Consider the following 21,562-nt stretch of genomic DNA (forward strand, 5'->3'; position numbering starts at 1 on the left):
TCCGTGCGGTGCGCCTGCGCCCCAGAGCGCGGTGGGTGAAGTTCGGGCTGACACCTGGCGGGAAAAGTCATAACCGTACTACAAGGGGACATGTAGATTCGGACGACTTGGACGTAACTTCGACGGCACGCGAGAGCAACGGGAGAGAACGGGACGGAGCGCTTGCCAATCCGGACACGGCCCATCTGTCGCGCCTCTATGCTCTCCCCTCCGACTCCAGGTCTGAAGCGAATTCGGACAACGGAGGTTGGCTGAGTCCCCGGATGGAACGGTACTCTAGGTGCCATCTGCTGCCGATTCGGACGCGGCCTTGATCTGGTCGTGAGTGGGGTTTTCCCCAGGTACCCATGTCATTCGACGCTGGGTGGGCGCCGAAGCCGCTTCCAATGTTATAGAAATTCTCGGATTCGCAGCTCATGTGCTGTGATCAATTATATTTATTGCTCGTACATTTTTCATATTCGGTATGAACGTGTGTCAAACAATTGCTGATCCAAGTGTTCTGTACCGGAGGCTTGAAATATATAATCTTTAACCAAGTCTTATATATGGCACTAAATCTTACGTATAATTTACAAAATTTTAACTTAAAATAAACAACAAGATCCTCCTCAATCAAAGGTATTTATTTCCTACCTAACACTCGAAAACTAACTATTACTCTGGTGGTGGACAACGCGGGCGAATAAAGTCTTGACTGCTGTGGAATGGTATAGAACGGAGTGTCTGAATTGGTGTTGAATTAATTAATTTTATTAGTGATGACGATGATTTCCAAAACGGTTCTTGGTGTTGCTGCTGGTATTTGTGGAACAATTTTCATTGGATATTGCTTCTACTTTGACAGAAAACGAAGAAGTGATCCAAACTTCAAGAAGAAGTTGCGAGAGAGTGAGTTGTTCCCTATCCCCAGCCTCAATTATTTGGATCGTGGTTGTCATAAAATTGTTAGATATTAGTTTGTGTATTTGTAGACATATTTTACTTGCAGCAATTATAGTAAGTTATTTTGGTCATTACACCTACTATATGTAATGTATTGAGGTTTTCTCCTTAAACCTTTAAAACCATTTTGTAGAAATTCCGAATTTGCTGTTTTGGCCTCATTCGAATACTTTACATCCCACAGAATTTGCAACTTTGTGATTTGCTAGAAAGCTTTTAGATTTCTACTCACATTTCGCAAGTGTGCCACTGGGACTGGGATTTTTTTTTGTCATTCATACTTCCTGTTTGTAAAGTAAATCAAAAGAAAAAGCAAAGTGCTCCCCTGTGCATAGCACCACGCCATGAAGGGGTGTGGGGTTAATGCCCCACACTTTCTTGATCCGGTCGTGAGTGGGGGTGATGTGATCAGCATCACGCCCCTGACCGCCTTTACCCCCCCCCCCCAGGTACCCATGTTATTCGACGCTGGGTGGGTGCCAGGGCCGCTACCAACGTTAGAAAAGTTCCTGGATTTGAACCGGTCAAGAGATCTTTAGCATGGTAGTCAGACGCGTTGCCGACTGAGCCACCGTGGCCACTTCCTGTTTGTATTCTAGCAATTTTGATTTTCTCTTTATTTATAATTTTGTTATTGAAAGTCAGTTCTTTACCTCGTGGGTTAATCACAACAATAAGGATGAAATTGATAATTGGATAAACTTCATGATAACCAAAACTCCTCCAGAGCACGACAGCTCTGATGTTTTGGATTCTGCTTGGCCCCAATTTTCTCAAAGACCCTGAAACTACAAGCTTCTGAACAAGGCAATACCTACATGGATTCACTCAGTTCTCAGTACTATTATCGTATGAGGGAAACACCTACGAATCATATATTTCGGACTTCTTTACATTGCTAACATGTTATTTTCGAATGTGGAACATTTCTTAAGGTGAAATAATGCATTTCTAACTAAAATAATGTCTATTTCTTCTATTTACAAGTACTTACTGTTACTTGTTGTTTCGAATCTGTAACACATTATGGCCGTGATAGCGTACTGGTTTAGGTGGCGTTCTGAGAGTGTTTTGTCGATTTATGTAGTGTTGCAACCTCGTTCACCAGGAAAATATCTACTTTCGTGCCCAGATTTGAAATTATGCTAATACGTCGCAAACCATTGACGTTAGCCCCAAAAACCATTTCCGTAAGGTTAGGTTAGGTTAAGTTAGGTTAGGCAAGCATAGTTAAAAAAAAAAAAAAAAAATTAAAAATACTCAACACGTCATGTTCTAGTGAAAACACGGCAAGGCTGAAACACTGGCTACGGGGTTGCATCATCTTAACACACGGAACATTGCACTCTCATGCAGAAAGCAAATGGCGGGAGCAGAAACAGCGTGTTGGACAGAGATTTTCGCAGAAAACAACACGCATTCACATTAAAATGGATCAAATCTACATTCAGGAACTTCCACAACGCTAAAGAAAATTATTTCCGTAAGTACTTTCTCCTGTACATTTGAAGGAATCCGTTTCCCTCATACGATAATGTTACCCAGTTCTCTTAAGAGAAGTATAGCAGACTACTCCGTGGTCACATCCTACACTCTCAATTTCAGCCACATTTCAAATATTTTCGTCAAAATATAAGTTTCTTCTGTAAATTTCTTATATCCGCAAGACGGCTGAAATTTGCTAGTTCATTTAATTTGAATATTCGTACTTACGTATTCTGCATTGAGAAACATTGTTGAAGGTGGCATTTCACTTATTTCACAGAAATAAGCTCTATTTGCAACATATCGAGTAAGTTTTCTTCGTTTCTTTTTGCCTTCGGTAACATGCAAAATAACGGTCACAGTTTCACTACCGTACTCGGCATGCAGTGTTTCCACCCCACTGCACCAAAAATATCTACTTAGCCCCACAAACCATTGATGCATAACCCCATGAACCATTTCCTGTAAGGTTAGGTTAGGTTGGGTCACATTTAGGTTACAATAGTTAAAAATTGGTTTAGAAAAAAATGCGTAGCCCCACACACCATTCTCGCATAGCCCCACGAACCATTGACACATAGCCATTTGCGGAAACGTACCTTCTTCAGTTACAAAAACACGTGTTTGGAAACACTGACCGGCATTGACCGTGATTATGTCATCACACACAGGCAGCATCCAGCTGGAAGGAAATGGATGCAACAGCTTTCGTGCATCGGTGACACATTTATATCGAAAATAGATGATGGATGGATGGTATTCAGGGAACAACTTCTCCCACAATTCATTTCGTGAAGGCATGCCCACTGCCTTGATTCCGGCAAATGTTTTGGAGCGTTTACGTCTCATAAGTATTGCGCTCACAGCTTTTGTTGCAGTGATTCAAGGTACAAATATAATGATTATATGCTGATTATATGCTTTCACATTTTGTTAAGACCCGTAACAATGACCAGAGTATCTAAAAAGATGCTATTTGTCACAAAACAACATTGTATAGAGCTATGTAACACAAAAAAAAAAAAAATACAGGACTATGGAGCCTGTTTCTCATGGAATCAATCGTGCCTATCCGATAGTACAGTGGCTAATGCCCTTGTAATCAAAGGATCCAAAGTGCGATTCCTGGTGGAGAGAATTTAAAAAATTATATTTTTTAAAGAAGTGATTTAGAAAACAACTGTCTTGTAAAAATTATGGTAAGATTTTACAATACTGGACGCATCCGTAATTTCTTAGGATACCGTTCAACAATATGTTGAATGATATTCCTCATCGCGTCTCATCTCTGTTTTCCATGCCTGTCAAACCACATATAATTAATCCATATACTCCACCAAAAAAATGTCGCAAAATGTCCCATTGCAAAAGCCAATCATAAGAAGAAAAAGAAAATGTTTAGAAGTGCACCTGTGACATGAATCCAATATGGAATCCCTGAAAAGCCGTATAGACGTAAGGAACTTCAAAATAAAAGAAAGGTAAGTTTCGTAGCCGTAGATGTAAAGAAAATACCTTCCGGGCTATTTAGAAACACCCTTCGTTCCAAGAAACTTATTTATTTGACGAAAACATTTGAAATGTTCGTGAAATCCAGGGTGTAAGATTTCGGCACCGAGCCACTTACGCACTTACTTGTTCTGTGTGGTGTGAGGAAGAATGCGTCTTTGAAGGTATGAAATAAATAAAGTCCTTTCTTTCATAAATTTTGCTTTGAAAAAAGCTATTTTTTAGTCACTTTCAGTTGGGTACATATTAATAATATGGAGTATTCTTTCATATTTCGCATACTCAATAATTTAGGACACTTGATCACAATTGCGTAGTTAAAATTTGTCGCTCAAGTACTACGAAACTGACATTTTTTGATGGTGCCTGGTTGCAATTAGCTTTAAACACCTAGAACGATGCACCGGTAGCCCACAAACCATGAACACGTAGCTCCACAAACCATTCACGGTAAGGTTAGGTTAGTTAAAATTTGGGGTCGTAGTAATATCAGGAATATATATTTCGTTTCTTAAGTATTGGAAGTGCAAAATCTTGCAGTAAATAATGAGCTATCGTGTATTGTCAGTTGCGATCACGGGCAAATTCGACACTGTAGATTTGTGATTAGGAGCCCTAAATTATTAAGTATACGAAATATGAACGAAATTGGGGAAGTGTCCGGTATTGTAAAATTATAATTTATAGAAATTTTCCGAAATACAAAATTGTGTACTATATTTTTTAAAGCCATATCACTGTCACAGACAGGCATAGAAGATATTGTGAAAAGTGTATACAAATGTACACATTTTGCGAATGCATCTGCTGATTGATAAGCAGTATTTCAAATTTTCTGTGAACATTATTAAGAGATCGTACAGCAACCACAAGTGTTGCAAAGCATTCGGATCTAAAGAGTAACACAAAAATCATATAACGCTAGCCATAAGCACAGTACTTGCCTTTAAAATGTCATGTCATCCCATAAGTAATGTCGTATTTTTGCACCATGAGAAAAAGAATGATAACTTTCGTGGAACACTACTGTCAGTCAGGACAATAGTCTCCATCGGAGTCCACAACGCTCTGCCACCTGCCAATCAGTTGTTGGAACCCCCGCTGAAAAAAGTCACCAGTTTTGGAGGCAAAAACCTGGGTCACGGAGGAAAAAAACTGGGTCACTGTTCATCTTCATCTTGCAGTGTTTTCCTGGACAGGTGGTAGTGCAGGCTGCAAAAAAGACAGTAGTCTGTTGGTGAAAACTCTGTGTGGGGGAGTTTCTCCCAGCCACATTCCTCCACCTTTGCACAGGTCCTTCTTTCCCTGTGTGGGCGCACGTTATCACCGTGGATGAGCACACCCTTGCGATGAACCAGAGCAGAACATTGTTCCAACAATGCAGTCCGTAAGCGTTCCAGCCTCTGACAGTCTACATCTGCATTAATAGTCTGGTTACGTGACAAGAACTCAAAATGGATTATCCCACGGACATCTCACCAAACACTCAACTTTACTTTGCGAGGGTGGAGGTCCTGTTTTGGCACAGTCCCCCCCTTTAGGTACCCACTGCTGTTTGCATTATGGTAGAGGATCCACTTTTTATCCCCTGTCAACATTCTGTCCAGAAATGACTCGTGTGTCTGATGGGTGAGCAGCAAACTGCAGATGTCCACTCGATTCTGCTTCTGGTGAAGCATTAACCCTTAGAGGACCGCTTGTCACCTATAGGTGACAGCTGGTATTTACGTCAAGGACCGCTTGTCACCTATAGGTGACTAGATACTTTTGCATGTAGTAGCTGACTTTCTGGACACCCTGTGACTCTGGTTATGTTTGGATATACATGTTTTGAGTACTGCATGAGTGAGGTATGTGATGAACAATGAACAAGGTTTAATATCATTTTGGTTATGTGGGGAGGTGGTCAGCCCCCGAATATCATGTTCTTGTTTGTTTTTTTTCGCTATTTTCTCATTTCTGGGATATGCATAGGCTCTTCCAGCAAGGAAGTGAACCCACGAAAATTATTTTTTGGCTTTCCTTTTTACATGTCAGTGGTAATGAGCTGCCATCCAAGTCGCACACGGGGGAGAGGGTTCAAGGTCGCTGAGAGGAGTCACAATGCAGGCACAAATTATTTCGCAATACCTTTGTTCATTCCCAAGCAGGGCTCAGCTTGTCGAATAAGTGTTTTCGTCTCCCCTCAGCCAAGCTGTGCTATGCTATTTTTGGCTTCAGCTATGTCTTTGTCCAGGCCAGGGAGCAGAAATGGGGCAGGGGATGGTGGTGGCTGTTTTTTCAGGAAGGCATTTGGAAGGGCGAATTCATTGTTACAACTGGGTTTAGAAGTGGTCGGTTGTTTGATTTTTTGTACAATAATGCCAAACATATCAGGCAATGTGCAGGTACAATTTTACACATTTACGTCAGCGCTGCCGAATGGATGGCTCACAATTTGAAATTTGGTAAAAAAAAAAAAGATTTTTTCTTTCTTCTTCTTCTAACCGATATCGGAAAATTCTGTTTTTATGTCATAGGCTTATAGCCCTGTGTACTGAACAAAACGAGCTATCGCTTGTAACTCCAGTGTTCTTAGTTCCTAAGCTAAAAAGAAAATTAATGTACGTGCGCCGAATTTCAAATTTCCCGCTGGAAAAAACTCAGGTGCTTCGCATTGGAAAATATTTTTTTCTTGGAAACTACCGTGAATATTTGCGTATTTTTTTGTACGATAATGCCAAACATATCAGGCAATGTGCAGGTACAATTTTACACATTTACGTTGCCAAATGGGGAACTCACGATATTAAAATTTGGTAAAAAAAAGTGTCATTTTTTTCTTTATTCTTTTAACCGATAACTGAAAATTCTGTTTTTATGCCATACTCTTATAGCCCAATGTTTACTGAACAAAATGAGCTATAATTTGTAACTCTAGCGTTCTTAGTTCCAGAGGTATAAAAATTTACGTAAAAGCATGCGGAAATTTAAAATTCCCGCTGAAAACGCCTCGGTCCTTAAGGCATTTACTGGCAAAACACGGTCGAGGGTTAATGCATGGGGTACCAATTTCCCAAGTTTCGACACGTACCCAAGGTCCTGCAGATGATGAACGGTCGAATAGGTGACATGGAGTTCGCTGGCCAGTTCTTCAACAGTGTGCATTGGATTTGCCTCCACCACTGCTCGCAGGGCATCATTGTCCAGCTCAACAGGTCTCCCTTCTCGTGGTTTGTCGGTGAGGCTGGTGTCTCCAGAATGAAACCTCTGGCACTTCCGCACATCCATAGCACCCTGCCCATATACGACATTGATGTTTCGTGCCGCTGCGCTGGCTGAATGTCCATGGTGAAATTCATACAGCATAACATGCCGTATGTGTTCCTCCGACACTGCCATGATCAAACACAAGCTACTGTTCCAAAACGTGGAGTAGACCGTTCTCCCTCTACGCACTCATGCACAATGACGTGTCCTATATCACACAGCTATGGCACTTGCCATGTACTTCACAATTCACTTGTCAGATGACGTCATTCCAGTGGTGGTTGAAAAACTACATTACTTATGGGATGACCTGATATTTCACCCCAAATTGAAAAAATCACGCCATCTTAACCACCGACGAAACTGGATGAAGCGATGTTCTCACAATTAATACATAAACAGTAGTATAAACACACACACACACAACTCATCAATTCACCAAAGGAAAACTTCATTTGAAAATCTACAATAATACAATTATAAAAGTTAAACATTGGGTCATTTTCATGCATGCTGCAAATGCTTCGTTTCATGCTTGCTATGGCATGCCGGACCACTTGAGTTTTGGCCAGATTTCCCATCATGCTCTGCGCTGCTGACGTCACATCGAATATCATCCATTACTTTTAATCCAATCTTGTATTAATTAATTAACAAATTAAATGTTATCTTTATGTTAGTTGGATTCGTCATTTTGTTGGACCGTATTTAAAATAGAAAAAAAAGGGCTTTTTTTAATAAAAGGGACCTATGCCTGAATTATTTTTAGTTTTTGTATCCCTGCATAACATTATCGTCATGCTCACCACTGCCCTGCCTATTGAGACTCTCTGTTTAGCTTGCATTTATGTCACCACTCACTAGTTCATCTGAAACTGTTAGGCTAATACCGAATTTTATTCAGTGTGCCACCACTTTTCAACTTACATCCCACCCTCGTTGTTTTGCTTGTGACGGTTTTGTCTCTTGTGGGAATTAGCAACAGGTTGGCATGCTGTGTCAGGTGATTGAGGCGAAAGGTTGGAGCTCTTGAAATTAGAGACTTTTAATAGTGGGTTAAAAATTGGATGGTGGAGCACCATCTCATACTGTTATCAAAATGCTGAATGAAATGCTTCAACTTCAAACAGACATCACAGAAGAATTATATGGTTAATTTATAATTGGGATAGAGAGACACGATAGGATATAAATATGGAGAAACTAGTACTCACTTTATCCCCGAAACTGTTTTTTTTCCTTGTTCGATTAATGTCGGTGGCCACTGCCACCATCTTTGTTGGAACTTGCTGTACTGTTGCTTGGCGAGCGTCTTTTGTTTGTAGTTCTCCGGCTGCCGTTAGGTGCACTGTTGTTAACTGTATGTCTGTGACCATGTTGTCTGCTGCTATTTCCCAGTGTTAACTGTTGTAGTAGGGGAATCCAGGTGTGGTGTGCCTGTTAGCTATTGATGTTCAGCTCGTGCAGGAAGTGCATTATGACTACGAGAAGAGATAGCCACCATCACTGAAATAACCCTGAAACATGGACACAGAAGCACAACTTTCCACTTGGTGCAGTAAAGCGGAAATACAGGTCAGGCACCTAATCAGTCACAATCAACCTCCAACAACCAATATAAATGGTTTCCTTCCCCTACCATCCCACCACATCCAACCGCATATCCAAAGCCCTTCTCCCATATGGCATCAAAGTAGCGCATAAACCATAGCCAAAATAGCTGATAAACTAAAGAAACGCAAACTGTACTTCCTCTCCCCCCTTGATAACCCAGGTGTATACGATGCAGAGTGCGGGTGCAAGGCACATTACATTGGCAGATCTGTCAATGAAAGAATCCAACAGCACCTAATGGATGCAAAAATCCCAACCCACTACTGGTCTTGCCAAACACATCAAATACCATAGCCATAAAATTCAAAAGGTACAAGTCAAACACTCTGCCCACATACTCGTAGACACCAAAATCAAGGAAACGCATGCCATAATGCACTTCCTGCACGAGCTGAACATCGATAGCGGACAGGCACACCACACCTGGATTCCCCTACTACAACAGATAACACCGGGAAATAGCAGCAGACAACACGGGCACAGACGTACAGTTAACAACAACGCACCTAGCAGCAGCCAGAGAGCGACAAACAAAAGGCGCACGCCAAGCAACAGTCCAGCGAGTTCCAACGAGGATGGTAGCAGTGGCCACTGAAATTAATAGAACAAAGAAGAAAAAGCAGTTTCACGGATAAAGTGAGTACTAGTTTCTCCATATTTATATGGTTAAGTTGACCATAATTACTGATCCATTAATGTCGGTTAAGCTTCATCTTTTCTTTCCTACTCATAGTTAAAAAGTACATCTGAAGTTTTGAGACTTTCAATACTTACAATCAAGTGTGCATCTGTGGTGGAATTATTGTAATGTTCACTCAAGGTAAATGAAATATGAATTTTACAAATTAACCTATAGTTATAGCATTTTTCATACAGGGAGGAAAGCCAGAAAAGCAGCAGCAGCTAGCAGGACTACAACTAAGCTGCCAGATTTGAAGGACCATGAAGCTGTGCAGAAATTTTTCTTGCAAGAAGTAAGTATTTTTCTCTTTTATTTTACAAATAGTCTTTGATACCATGAACGTTACAAGTTTTTTTTTTCCAGATTACTATCATTACACAAATTGTGTGCATGTGGCTCTTTTGGTATCAGTACAAGAAATTTTAATATAATATAATGAATAACATTTATGTGCGAGTTTTTATTTTTGGGTTCTTATGTAAAATGCTATTGACATATGTTTAATTTTGATTTAGATGAAACTTCCATGTTTGAGTTATATCTCAAACTTATTGCCCAGTGTTTTCTCTTGTTTTCAAGGATTTGTTTCTGCACAAGCTGTACTTTTGACAGTGTGCAACAACATGCTGTTTGAGAATCTTTCTCATTGCCTTCCCTTTTCATTTGTGTCAACAAAAGAAGTTGATATGATCCATATTTTTATGTGACATCATATCTTTAAAATATGTCACTAATATATTTATTTTGAGCAAAGAAAGCGTAATTTCCATGTTATTATATGTAATATTGCACCTTGTTTGTAATTTATATCTTTTGTTTAATATTTATTATATTTTACGCTCTATTATGAGTAGTTCAATGTATCTTTAGATTTGCGAGAGTGCACTATGCAAATTTGTATTTCTAAAAATGTATAGATGTCAGTTTTGTTGATAGCATCCTTTTGTAGATAGTGAGTGATTCATACTTGAATCTGTGTTCTCGAAAATAGTATAAAAGCGAGGATATCGCGTAAGAAATAACACACATTTGCCACGGATTGTTGAGGATTTTAAACTTAAAAAGAACTCCTCGGTGATGTGTATACATGTTGGTATGGTAGTTTGGGGTGCAAGCTAAGCCTATGTGACCATAGGTATGCCAATGGCCATGCATTGATGCTATGCACAATGCTGCAACCATTCTACTTTAAGAAATAAAGCTAGCCTAAGGATTAATTTGTGATAAAAGTCTAAAGAGCATATCTCTTGGTGTGGTAGTTCGGGGCGCAAGCTAGGTCTATGTGATCATAGGAATGCCGATAGCCACGCATTGAGTTTATGCATTTTAGTTGAGTCAAGTCATCGTCAAAGTGAAATCCTCATCCTCACCTTCGTACTAAGCCTGTTCGCATTATCATAAAACCTTTCATTATATCTACTGCAATAATGTGGTTTTATTTCTCTGTGCTGTGAAGCATTGTCTTTGCCTAACACTATCCCTGTACCTGAGAGAAGTCTGTGTACTTTGCCGAGCTCATCGTTCACCGCTGAGTATTACCGAGTTATTAATAATAAGAATAATACAATGACATAGTAACAAATCTAATAATAATATGTTTTAATAATAGAAGCTTGAACGTATCAAAGTTATATGCCGGAAAGTATGATTATGTAGGAATGTACCACTCCATTTTTACTTTGAATGATTATCATTTGTGTCACCATAGCAAACTGACTTATGAAGAATGTCAGTACTTTTTTTTTAAGCAAAAAAGCACTATATAAATATATTGTAACTAGGGCTGAGTCGATACCGATGTATCGGTAGCAGTAGTATCGGTTGTATCAGTTTCGCGGAGTCTTAATAATCCTGGAAATTATGCAAAATTCGAAGTTTATTTTTATTTTACACCAGTTTGGTACTGAATACTGAATTCTGTAATAACATGTAATCCGATGTAATTCTTGAATAATTTCAAGAAGAAAAAGTGTTGGTAAATTGATGCATAATATTAGAGTGGAATATGTACAGATCAATATTAACTAATATTTTGAATAACTTTCAATTAATTTACCTGGCACCTGACAAAGCCACTAGACGGGTGGCGGAATCGATCGCGAATAAAAATTTGTGCGGAAAAAATGAAAAGTAAGCTTATCAGAGTAAACTACCTATATCCACGTAACCGCCAAACAGATATGTTTAGATACAACTTTCAATTATTTCAATTTTAAAGTATTGGTTCAAAGTAGTATCTACTCAGCCCTAGTTGTGACAATTGTTATACTTCCGGAGTAAGCGGAATATTGAATTACATATTTTCGTTCCCTTTTTCAGGTACAGCTTGGTGAAGAGCTGTTGGCTCAGGGTGACTTGGAAGCTGGCGTAGAACATCTTGGAAATGCTGTTGCAGTTTGTGGGCAGCCGCAGCAGTTGTTGCAAGTTCTCCAGCAGACATTGCCTCCACAGGTTTTCCACCTGCTCCTCCAGAGACTTCCAACTCTTGGTCAGGTATGTACATTTTATATTTCCAGCTTGCCTTTCCCCAACCTGTGTGGTGAAGTGTTTAGCACAGCATGATATAACTCCAGGGATCCTAGGATCGAATCCCAGTGTGACCGTGGGTGTTCTTTGTGAGTCCCTTCATCAGTTCCATCATGTCGCCACTCATCCCCAACTTCGCAATTAGTCAAAAGTGGCTTTGCAAGAAAGAAAGCAAATTGGATCTTTGGAAGAGTTTTTTTTAACTCTGAGAAAGCATTGCACATTTATAATTCAAATACAGTGAAACCTTGATAACTCGAACTTGAGGGGAAAAAAGAAAAAATCGAGGTATCAAGGATTTCGACTTACCATAGTTCGAGTTATTGAGGGCCAAAATTGCGGACTTTGAGTTATAGAGGTCTCCCTTCTAAACGTCGGCACTATGTATGGGGAGTTCAAGTCCCGACACGATTGTTGATCACCTGACATTGTATGTACGTATGCACCCTAGACTTCAACTTATTAAGGTCCGTGCGACTCAAACTTCGAGTTATAGAGGTGATTAGAATTTAACTTCGACTCAGAGGTTTTTCATACTCTACCTTCAAGTTATTGAGCTTGAACGGCATCCCAGAAACTGTACAAAAATTCATCTTATCAAGGTTTTATTCCAGTTGTTGAGGTAAAATTAGTATTGAGTGTTATGGACAATTCAAGGGGATTACAAAAAAAATTGACTTATCAAGGAATTAGAGATGTTGAGGTTCGAGTTATCAAGTTTCCACTGTATATGGATGGTCTAGGTCAGGGGTTCACAAACGTTTTCATTTCTTGGTGCCCTTATTGTTTCAAGATTTTTTCTGTGGTGCCCAAGTCAGAATGTAGGCCTATCTAACACTTGCAACACTAAGTTAGTGTGGTTAGGTTGCTTGCCTTAAGTTTAAAAAAATAAACGTTTATTTCAAATTCATAAACATTTTACATGTAGAATGTACTAAATAAGTACATATTTGGATTGATGCCATGGTCCGATTCTAAAACCATGTGTAGAGTAAGTGTCATTTTATTGAAATTATTAGAACATTTCGCGGTGCTCCAGGGTGCCATGGTGCACACTTTGGGAACCACTGGTCTAGGTCTTTCCAGAGCACCTGACAGATGTTCCACATGATTCATTCTTCTTGTTAAAGTGCAATAATATTATATGCTCCTCACCAAGCAAATTGAGTGGCTGACTCAACAATTTCACCATGAAAGATTTCAGATTCGAGTCAAACCAGTGGTGATCATAATGTGATACAATGCCAGAGGTTCCAGGTTTGAAACCTGATCAAGGCATGGACATTTTCATTATGTTGATCTCCTTATTGTTGCTTTTAAATCAAGAAGTACAAAAGTGAATTAATATAACCATAGTAGCATAGAATAGATTTGCGTCCAGCTTGGGCATCGGGCTTTGTGAGAGCCCTGGGCCATTTCCCCTGAAATCATACAGGTAAGTACGAGGCGTATTTTTTAAGTAAGTACCGTTTTGATATGTACAAAAAACAAGTAAACTTTTTGTAACAATTTTATTGTTACATGAAAGACCACACTTTTATATACTTTTCCACATAATTGCCACCAATATTAAGGCACTTATCATATCGAACAACGAGCTTTTGTATTCCGTCGTCATAGAAGTTTGCCGCCTGAGTTGACAGTCACTGCAACACGGCCGTTTTGAGGCTATCGTCGTCATCGTGGCGCTGACCTCCGAGATGCTTCTTCAGTTGCAAAAACATGTGGTAGTCACTGGGCACTAGATCGGGGCTGTATGGAGGATGATCAAATTGTTCCCAGCCAAATGATGCGATGAGATCTTGACAAGAAAAGTCAAGGCGCTACCTAAACGTTTGCTTTTGTGCACCTCAGTTAACATTTTTGGTACCCATTGTGAGCACAATTTTTGATAGTTTAAGCGTTCGGTAACAATTTCGTAGATAACACTTCTTGAAACTTCAGGGAACTCCTCTGATAACGAAGAAATCTTGAACCGTCTGTTCTCTTTCACTTTTTCGTCGACAGTGATCACTGAGGGTCGTCCACTCCGTTCCTTGTCATGAACATTCTTTCGGCCATCTTTGAAAGCTCTTACCTATTTGCGTACCATTCCATCAATCATAATGTTTTGTCCATACACTTCACAAATCTGACGGTGAATTTCAACTGCTTTCACGCCTTTAGCACTAAGAAAACGAATAACAGCACGTATTACACAGTCGGCGGGATTCTCAATCAACGGAGGCATTTTAAATATGCAAAAGCAAATGTATACATGATCAATTGTTGCTGCAATGGCGTCTGTGGCTTGCCAACAGATGTAGGTACACAGTGCGCATGCACGGGACACCGACCGCAGCGCTGCAGCAGCGGAATTTCAAAATGGTACTTACTTTAAAAATACGCCTAGTAATAAATGTGTCACCTTTGAATTTCAGTTGAAAAAAATATATGTTAAAGGATCACATGATAGATGTCCAAAAATAAAATACTTTTCTTTTCTGTTGATTTGTTACAGTGTTACAAGCTCATGAAGAAAGACACTATTTGATAAAAAAAAAATATGCAATGAAAATTATGCAATATTCAAACCACTATAAATCAAAAACAAAAAATGGTAGATACGTAAGGTTACCTTTATTTGAAAGTTTGTTCAAAGTACTTCCAAAACTTATTAAATATCATATTTATGAAACCCTTTTCAACTCTAGAATTAATAATCAAAATACGAAAATTTGATTTTTTTTAAAAAAAAAAGTGAACAACAACAGGACATGAGTTTTGCTGGGATAACAGACTATGGGAACTGGACTAACTATTTGCAATGCCGTTTGTGCACTAACTTCTAAGTTCATGTAAATTGTTCGTAAAAAATGAAAAAATCCATTTTGACCTTTTTTTCCAGACTTCATTTTCTCAAAAAGACCCATCTCAAATTTTCTGAAAATTGTAAAATATAGTCTCTGGTTACTGTGCTGCAGGAGCTGCAATCAGACCGGGTAATATTTTTGTGTGTAACCAGGGAGAATTTTTAAAAAAATGTCCTCTATGTTCCATAATTTTTTGGGATTTTACTGTAAAAATATTAATAATTTAATAACTTATTTCTATATCCTTCAAATCAAAAATGGCGGACAGATCTTCATGCAAGCCTGAAATGTCGATTTTAAACGCTTGGGAGGATATAGAAATAAGTTATTAAATTATTATTTTTACAGTAAAATCCCAAAAAATTATGGTACAAGGAGTACCTTTTTTAAAAATTCTCCCCGGTAATACACAAAAATATTGCCCGGTCTGATTGCAGCTCCTGCAAGTACAGTAACCAGAGACTATATTGTACAATTTTCAGAAAATTTGAGATGGGTGTTTTTGAGAAAGTGATTTCTGAAAAAGGTCACAAAATGTATTTTTTCATTTTTTACAAACAATATTCTACATAAGGTTAGAAGTTAGTACAGAAATAGCATTGCAAATAGTTAGTCCAGTTCCCATATTCTATTATCCCAGCAAAACTCATGTTGTTCTTCACTTTTTTTAAAAAAAAATTGAACTTTGAAAGAAAATTTCAAATTTTTCGTATTTTGATCCTTAATTTTAGGGTTGAAGAGGTTTTCATAAAGATGTTCCTTAATAAGGTTTTGGAAGTAATTTGAACAAACTTTCAAATAAAGGAAACCTTAAGTCTCAACCAATTTTGTTTTTGATTTATAGTGGTTTGAATATTGCATTATTTTCCTTGCGTAAATTTTTTTAGCAAAGTGTCTTTCTTCGTGAGCGTGTAACAATGTAATAAATCAACAGAAAAGAAAAAAATTGAACATGTATCATGTGGTCCTTTAACACATTTTTTTTTTCAGTAGAATCCAAGATGGCGAGTTGACAGCACCTGTATGATCTGAGATGAAATCCCCCTAATCAACATTCATTGTGATCACATTAGCCAAAAGTGACTGAAAAGGAACGTAAAACTAGAAAAAATATTGACCTCTTTCTCGGAAAGGCATTATCAGGGAGTCAGTAAAGATCCATTCTCATGGTTATAATTCCACCCTTGACAATTGTATAATAAACATCAGCAGTGCTTTTCTTGTGGATCATGTAGCAGAATTCCAGAGTTAGTTAAATGTGCTTGAAAGAGTTATAGTCTGTGTCGTTAAAAGTGCATGAGAGGTTTATATGTGTGAAAAGTTAATGTGAGAAAGTGAATAGCATCATTGCAACTGCATGCTGGAGTTTGTGTTGGGAAATATAGTGTCAAGTGTAGTCCTCTTTCATGTGTGGTGTAATATTTAAGTGGTTAATACAGAAACTAAAATAATTACTTGTTGTAATGTCATTTCTACTACTAGCTACCACTGATTATATTACTATTGTGTTGTGGTGTTGGGGAAATAGGAAGTGCACTAGAAGGAAAGAGGTGATTCAAACATATGCAAGGTGTGGTCAAAAAGTAATGAGACTATACTGTTTGACCAGAGAATGGAGTGGTAACACTGTTGATATGTCTGAAACACAAGATGATGTGTATAAAACTTGATCGACTATCATCGTAACTTTGAACTCATGAGTATTACTAGTTGCCTGTTTACAATGATTTTTATCAGTGCATGTACTAGTGGTGGTTACAGAAATGGAATAATGAAATCATGATCAAGTTTTATATGAAATGTGGTGAAAACGTATCAGAAATTGACACAGGAATATAGAAAACATGCCTTATCAAGAGCACATAATTCATATTACTGGGACAGTGTGCATGACTGACTGCACACAGATGACTTTCAGCAGCAAAGAACAGAGAAAAATGTTGAAAAGAGAACTTCATGCTATTATCTTGTCAGCACAATTAACCCTTCACTGGTATATATGTGAGTGCGAAGCTCACCCTATGATATAATCATAAGTTTTTCAGGCGAGATAATTGTATCACTGTCTACACAAGCTGTCATTTATAATGTCTGTGGCCAAATGATGTCAGTCCATGTTTTGTGAGCACAAAGCTCTCACGTATACCACCCACCAACCACATAACCATTTCCTTCTAAATATTTTATTTCTGTGCATATTTATTTTGTGTTGTTTCACTATATTCTGATTTGATTGTTCAGTAATTATTTTGTTATTTGTCTCCATTCACTAATCAGCAATATTTCTCGCTAAATGAACTTTGGAATCTGATATTCGACACAAATGAAGAACAGCATGGCTTGTTGAACCAAGTTATATAATAACATGAAATTCAGTCATTTCTCTGCATGGAAAAGATGTGAAGTAATCCACTTCCCTTTAACTTGCAGCGACTTACACAGACAACTTCCGCTTTTATTGCCATGGCAGACGAAGATACTTGCACAGGATAATAATAAATAAATAAATAAAAATCATGTGTAGAATGTTTGATTCTCAGGATCCAGAAGATAATGTTGTTGAGGAGGCATTGAACAGTGATAATGATAGCAACACCGATCAATTGCCAAATGAGGATGAACCTAATTTACTTGTCCTTTCTCGTCAATATATTGGTTGTGATGAAACTAGAAGGTGGAATGTACGTCACCCTCGTGAATAAGTAAGACATTACAGAATTTATTACTATTGTTATGCAAATTAGTTAACAACGAAAGTAAATTCCAAATAAAAGTATAAAAATTATGTTTTTCTTGATAATTTGTTTCTCATAATATGTAATTAGACCAATTGAAATACAAGAATATCATTTTAGTATTATATAATAAATAAGATACATTTGAAATTGTAAGCGATATATATTTCTCAATAAATATTTTTGATCTATTTTTAATAAGATGAATGTAAATAAATATTTGAAAAAGTGACAAGAAAACAGAGAGACTTGTATGTGAGTGCCACGCTCATGGATGTACCACCTGCATTAGTCTGGAACATGTATACCAACGAAGGGAGTCAAGATGATGGATAGTGAATTGAATTTGAACTCTTTCGTTATTTATGATATTTTGACTGATGCGGAAAGTGTGTACAAAGATGATTGAAAAACCTTCAGCATGAAGCGAAAGGACAATAAATTGAATGTGTACCAGGAATTTGTGTAATTGTTTGAAAAACTGGAAACGGGGAAGGAATTATAGAGTTTTGGAATGTGACCCTGAAATCAAATACCAGGATGCAGAGTGCACAACAACAAAATAACCATTTGATGGTCCAGTTGAGGACAACAAAAGAGCGGGACCTACGTCTCCGGCATTTTGTAGCCTCCCTCAAGGGAACTACTTTGAAGGTGATATGGATTTGTAAGTCTAGTTCAGATTAAGAGTTTTATAGCAACAGTCTTATTTCTTTTCTGCCTCATCTTGTAAATGTTCAGTGCTTCGATTTTATTAATCAGTGTGCTTGTCTTTCATGCCAGGAATTCAAGGATAAAATTGTAATTATGTCAGTGGAGAGCATATGTGGGTTCTTTTATGTATTTTTATTTGTGCAAGAGTTCCTTTTTTCTTTTACTTGTCTATGTGTAATACAGATGAATACTTGTGTGAGCATGTCAGTACAAATGCATGTTATGACATGTTAGCATGTTCTTCAAAGTGCTTTATTACATAATAACATGAAATTCAGTCATTTCTCTTCATGGAAAAGATGTGAAGTAATCCACTTCCCTTTAACTTGCAGCGACTTACACAGACAACTTCCGCTGGTATTGTCATGGCAGACGAAGATGTCGAGTGAAGAGCTCTAGCCACAATACCACCCAAAGGACTGCCAGACGTATCTTGACAAAAAAAAGAGGGAAAGTTTTTGCTTCCAAACTTCCTTCTGGGGCAGTAGTGCAGTGTACAAATTGTTAGTGAAAAATTATTTTAAAAGAGTTAAATATGTTGAAAAGAAATTATAAAAAGAAAAAAAGAAAGTGTTCAAATTAGTTTTGTAAGTGTACATATTTGAAAGTGTGGAATGATTCATGTAAATGCCGTTATATTTGTTGTATTTCCTGTCTGTGAGAGATTGAGTTTTGATGTCACCCTATGAACACGATGTCCAATGTCCTAAATTGTGAAAAAAGAATAATCTGGCAGCGTCTTGGAAGCAGTGGTTTAACAAAGTAGTGTGAACTTTCTTTTTCATAAGTTTATAAAAGTTATGATTAATTCAGTTTGAGTTAATGTGTGTGATTTTTTTTAAAAAAAAATATATATAGGATAAAATTCAACATTTCCATCACGTTTCACGTTATACAATAAAATCATGGTTACTGTAAGCTGTGACGACTTGAAGACATCCACAATCATGATTCTTATGCTTTTCATATAATTCAATTAAATTTTATATTTTATTTTGAAGGAAAAGGATGGAAAATGGTTTTTGCAAGATTCTTGTAATGTATCACATATTTATGTTTAAATGCACCATTGTTCACCAGCTTCAACATAAGTTTGTTTCACTTTCCCACACTTTAATGTTTTCCCTGTGTTTTGATTGTTACTTTGCTTTTGAAACGGGAGGCTTAGGCAAATTCTGGTAATCAGTCACACTTTGTATATACACCACAATGGTAACTTGCGTGTCTTGAAACAAAGAGTTGCAAGATTGCTTTCATCTAGTAATAGCTTTTAATTCCACTTGTATGACTTAAAATTAGATAGATACCAAGTATTTCAAGTTCCAAACATGAACCCACTTCCTGTGATAAAAATATTAAAATGGAGGATTGTTTCTTGTGTGAGATGTTATTTTCAACAATTGGATAAGAAGAAAACCCTCAAGGAAGGACTTTTTTTTAAATAATAATTTTATAAAAATATGTGCACAATGTTCCAAAATTTCCTTTAATTTGTAAGTGCAATCAGAAATATAGTGCAGAATATATTGATATTTTAAATTATTATTTTCAATTACTCTTTGATGTTAGTGAAGGATAGAGTTTTTGCGGAAGTGTCGTATTTATGAAATATTCACTAGAAGCAGTCTTCAGTCAATTTATTGCAGGCCTTTCAGAGTATAGGGGTGGGCAGTATTTAAGTAACTATTAGTTTAAATGTGTGGGTAGTGGAAAAACACTGAGAATGTAGATATAGTATAGTTGTGAAAATGTTATAATCACTTACAGCAGCATGGGTGCTAACTTGTGAGAGTAAGTGATATGCATGTCAAATTTTGCATTAAACATTATTGGGATACGCCAACTCATTGTCTGGAGTCATTTGTTGCAAATGTGCATGAAAAATGCATTTTCAGCAAATTCCATCATAGTACAATTCCCATTTCGACACATGGACCATCTGAAATTCCAGTGCACAAATTTTCACTGGTGGAGAATTGTGCAGTTGAGAATTGCAAACATTTGTTGATTTGTGACTTTCATTAGTTTCGTATTACTATTTTTTTAAGAAAATAGATCACAAAAAGTACTGTGAGTATTTTTTTGCAGAGTTAATGGGAACATCTATGCCAAGTATTGATGAGGTAAAAAGGAACTGGAGTTGTGACTAAAATTACAGTTTGGTGCATAAATAGGAAGAGGAATTCACTAGAAATCTTCTGGTTATAAACGTTTTTCAATTGTAATGTGGTTTTCTCTGATGGTGTAAATCCTATTGTTTATCGAGCTCGGTTCATCATAGTAATTTGTGTAGAAAATAATAGTAAAATTTCATATCACAAGTTTTTCTTCGCAGTTATTTATCAATAGACTATTTACATGTGTGTCTACATGTAATACTTAATGTTTGACAATTTAAAGTGTACTTTCTGTAATTATCACATGTAATAATAATTTTATCCTTACTGTTGAAAGATTTTTGTTTGTATTAATAAAATACTTGCATATTTTACTTCCCCAGGTAAATCATATAACGTATTATTTTTCACTCACACTTTCCTATAATTGTCAGTCATTATACTGATTGAAATAAAGCTTAATTTAGTTAAATCATTTGTTATTTTTACTACTCTTTTATGTATCTTTAACATAAGGCTCTCAATTTATGTCAGCTATAGCAAAGTGTAGATGCAGTAAGTGGGTTTCATACAGGGAATTACACACCAAACTATTTTAATTTCTCAAGAATCTGAAACATTACTATGATGACATTTAATAGAAATGCAATGCAGATAAGATATTTTTAATATTTTTGTACAGATTTTGTCAAAGTATGGGAAAAAATTTAGGTAATGGAATTCTGAAAAAACAAACAAAAAAAACAACAACTTATTTCTAACATTGTTGGAGTGTCCATTCTGGACATGAATGAAGTTTGAAACAACACTATTGTATAACATTCTGATTACGTATAATTATTTTAGACTGTTCTTCACGTTCAACATGTCCCTAAATCGCTTTGCTTACCCTGAACAGAATGATCAATCAACTTTTCTATAGCTACAGTATGTAACATTCTTATTCATACACACGGATTTTCAAAGAAAATGCTTTAATATCAGAAAGGAAATACACTCTTTTGAAATTGTTTCTTTACAATTCAATAACTAATATCATTAGGAACATAAAATCTTACCCAAATTCTGTATAACCAATGACAATAATAAATTAGCTGAAACTGAAAGAGAAACATGCCATTTTTTGTACAACTT

The 21,562-nt window shown here is 37.1% G+C and overlaps 1 protein-coding gene across 2 annotated transcripts; it reads left to right on the forward strand.

The window, feature by feature from the left end:
* The first annotated feature begins 671 nt into the window (after nucleotides 1-671).
* Nucleotides 672-20,900, forward strand: LOC145978563 (mitochondrial import receptor subunit TOM20 homolog). 2 transcript variants are annotated; one of them, XM_083111259.1, is made up of 4 exons: nucleotides 672-891; nucleotides 9,679-9,776; nucleotides 11,804-11,977; nucleotides 17,293-17,370. In XM_083111259.1, exons 1-4 carry the CDS (start codon nucleotides 762-764, stop codon nucleotides 17,353-17,355), a joined length of 465 nt encoding a protein of 154 aa, XP_082967385.1. In that variant the 5' UTR covers nucleotides 672-761; the 3' UTR covers nucleotides 17,356-17,370. The 2 variants fall into 2 exon arrangements, with proteins under 2 accessions (XP_082967385.1, XP_082967386.1); XM_083111260.1 differs by lacking the exon at nucleotides 17,293-17,370 and adding an exon at nucleotides 18,644-20,900 and having other exon boundaries at nucleotides 674-891.
* Nucleotides 20,901-21,562: the final 662 nt, after the last annotated feature.

This window comes from Lepisma saccharinum, chromosome 25 (genome assembly GCF_977018435.1).
Source record: "Lepisma saccharinum chromosome 25, izLepSacc3.1, whole genome shotgun sequence".
In the NCBI taxonomy this organism is placed as follows: Eukaryota; Metazoa; Arthropoda; class Insecta; order Zygentoma; family Lepismatidae; genus Lepisma; species Lepisma saccharinum.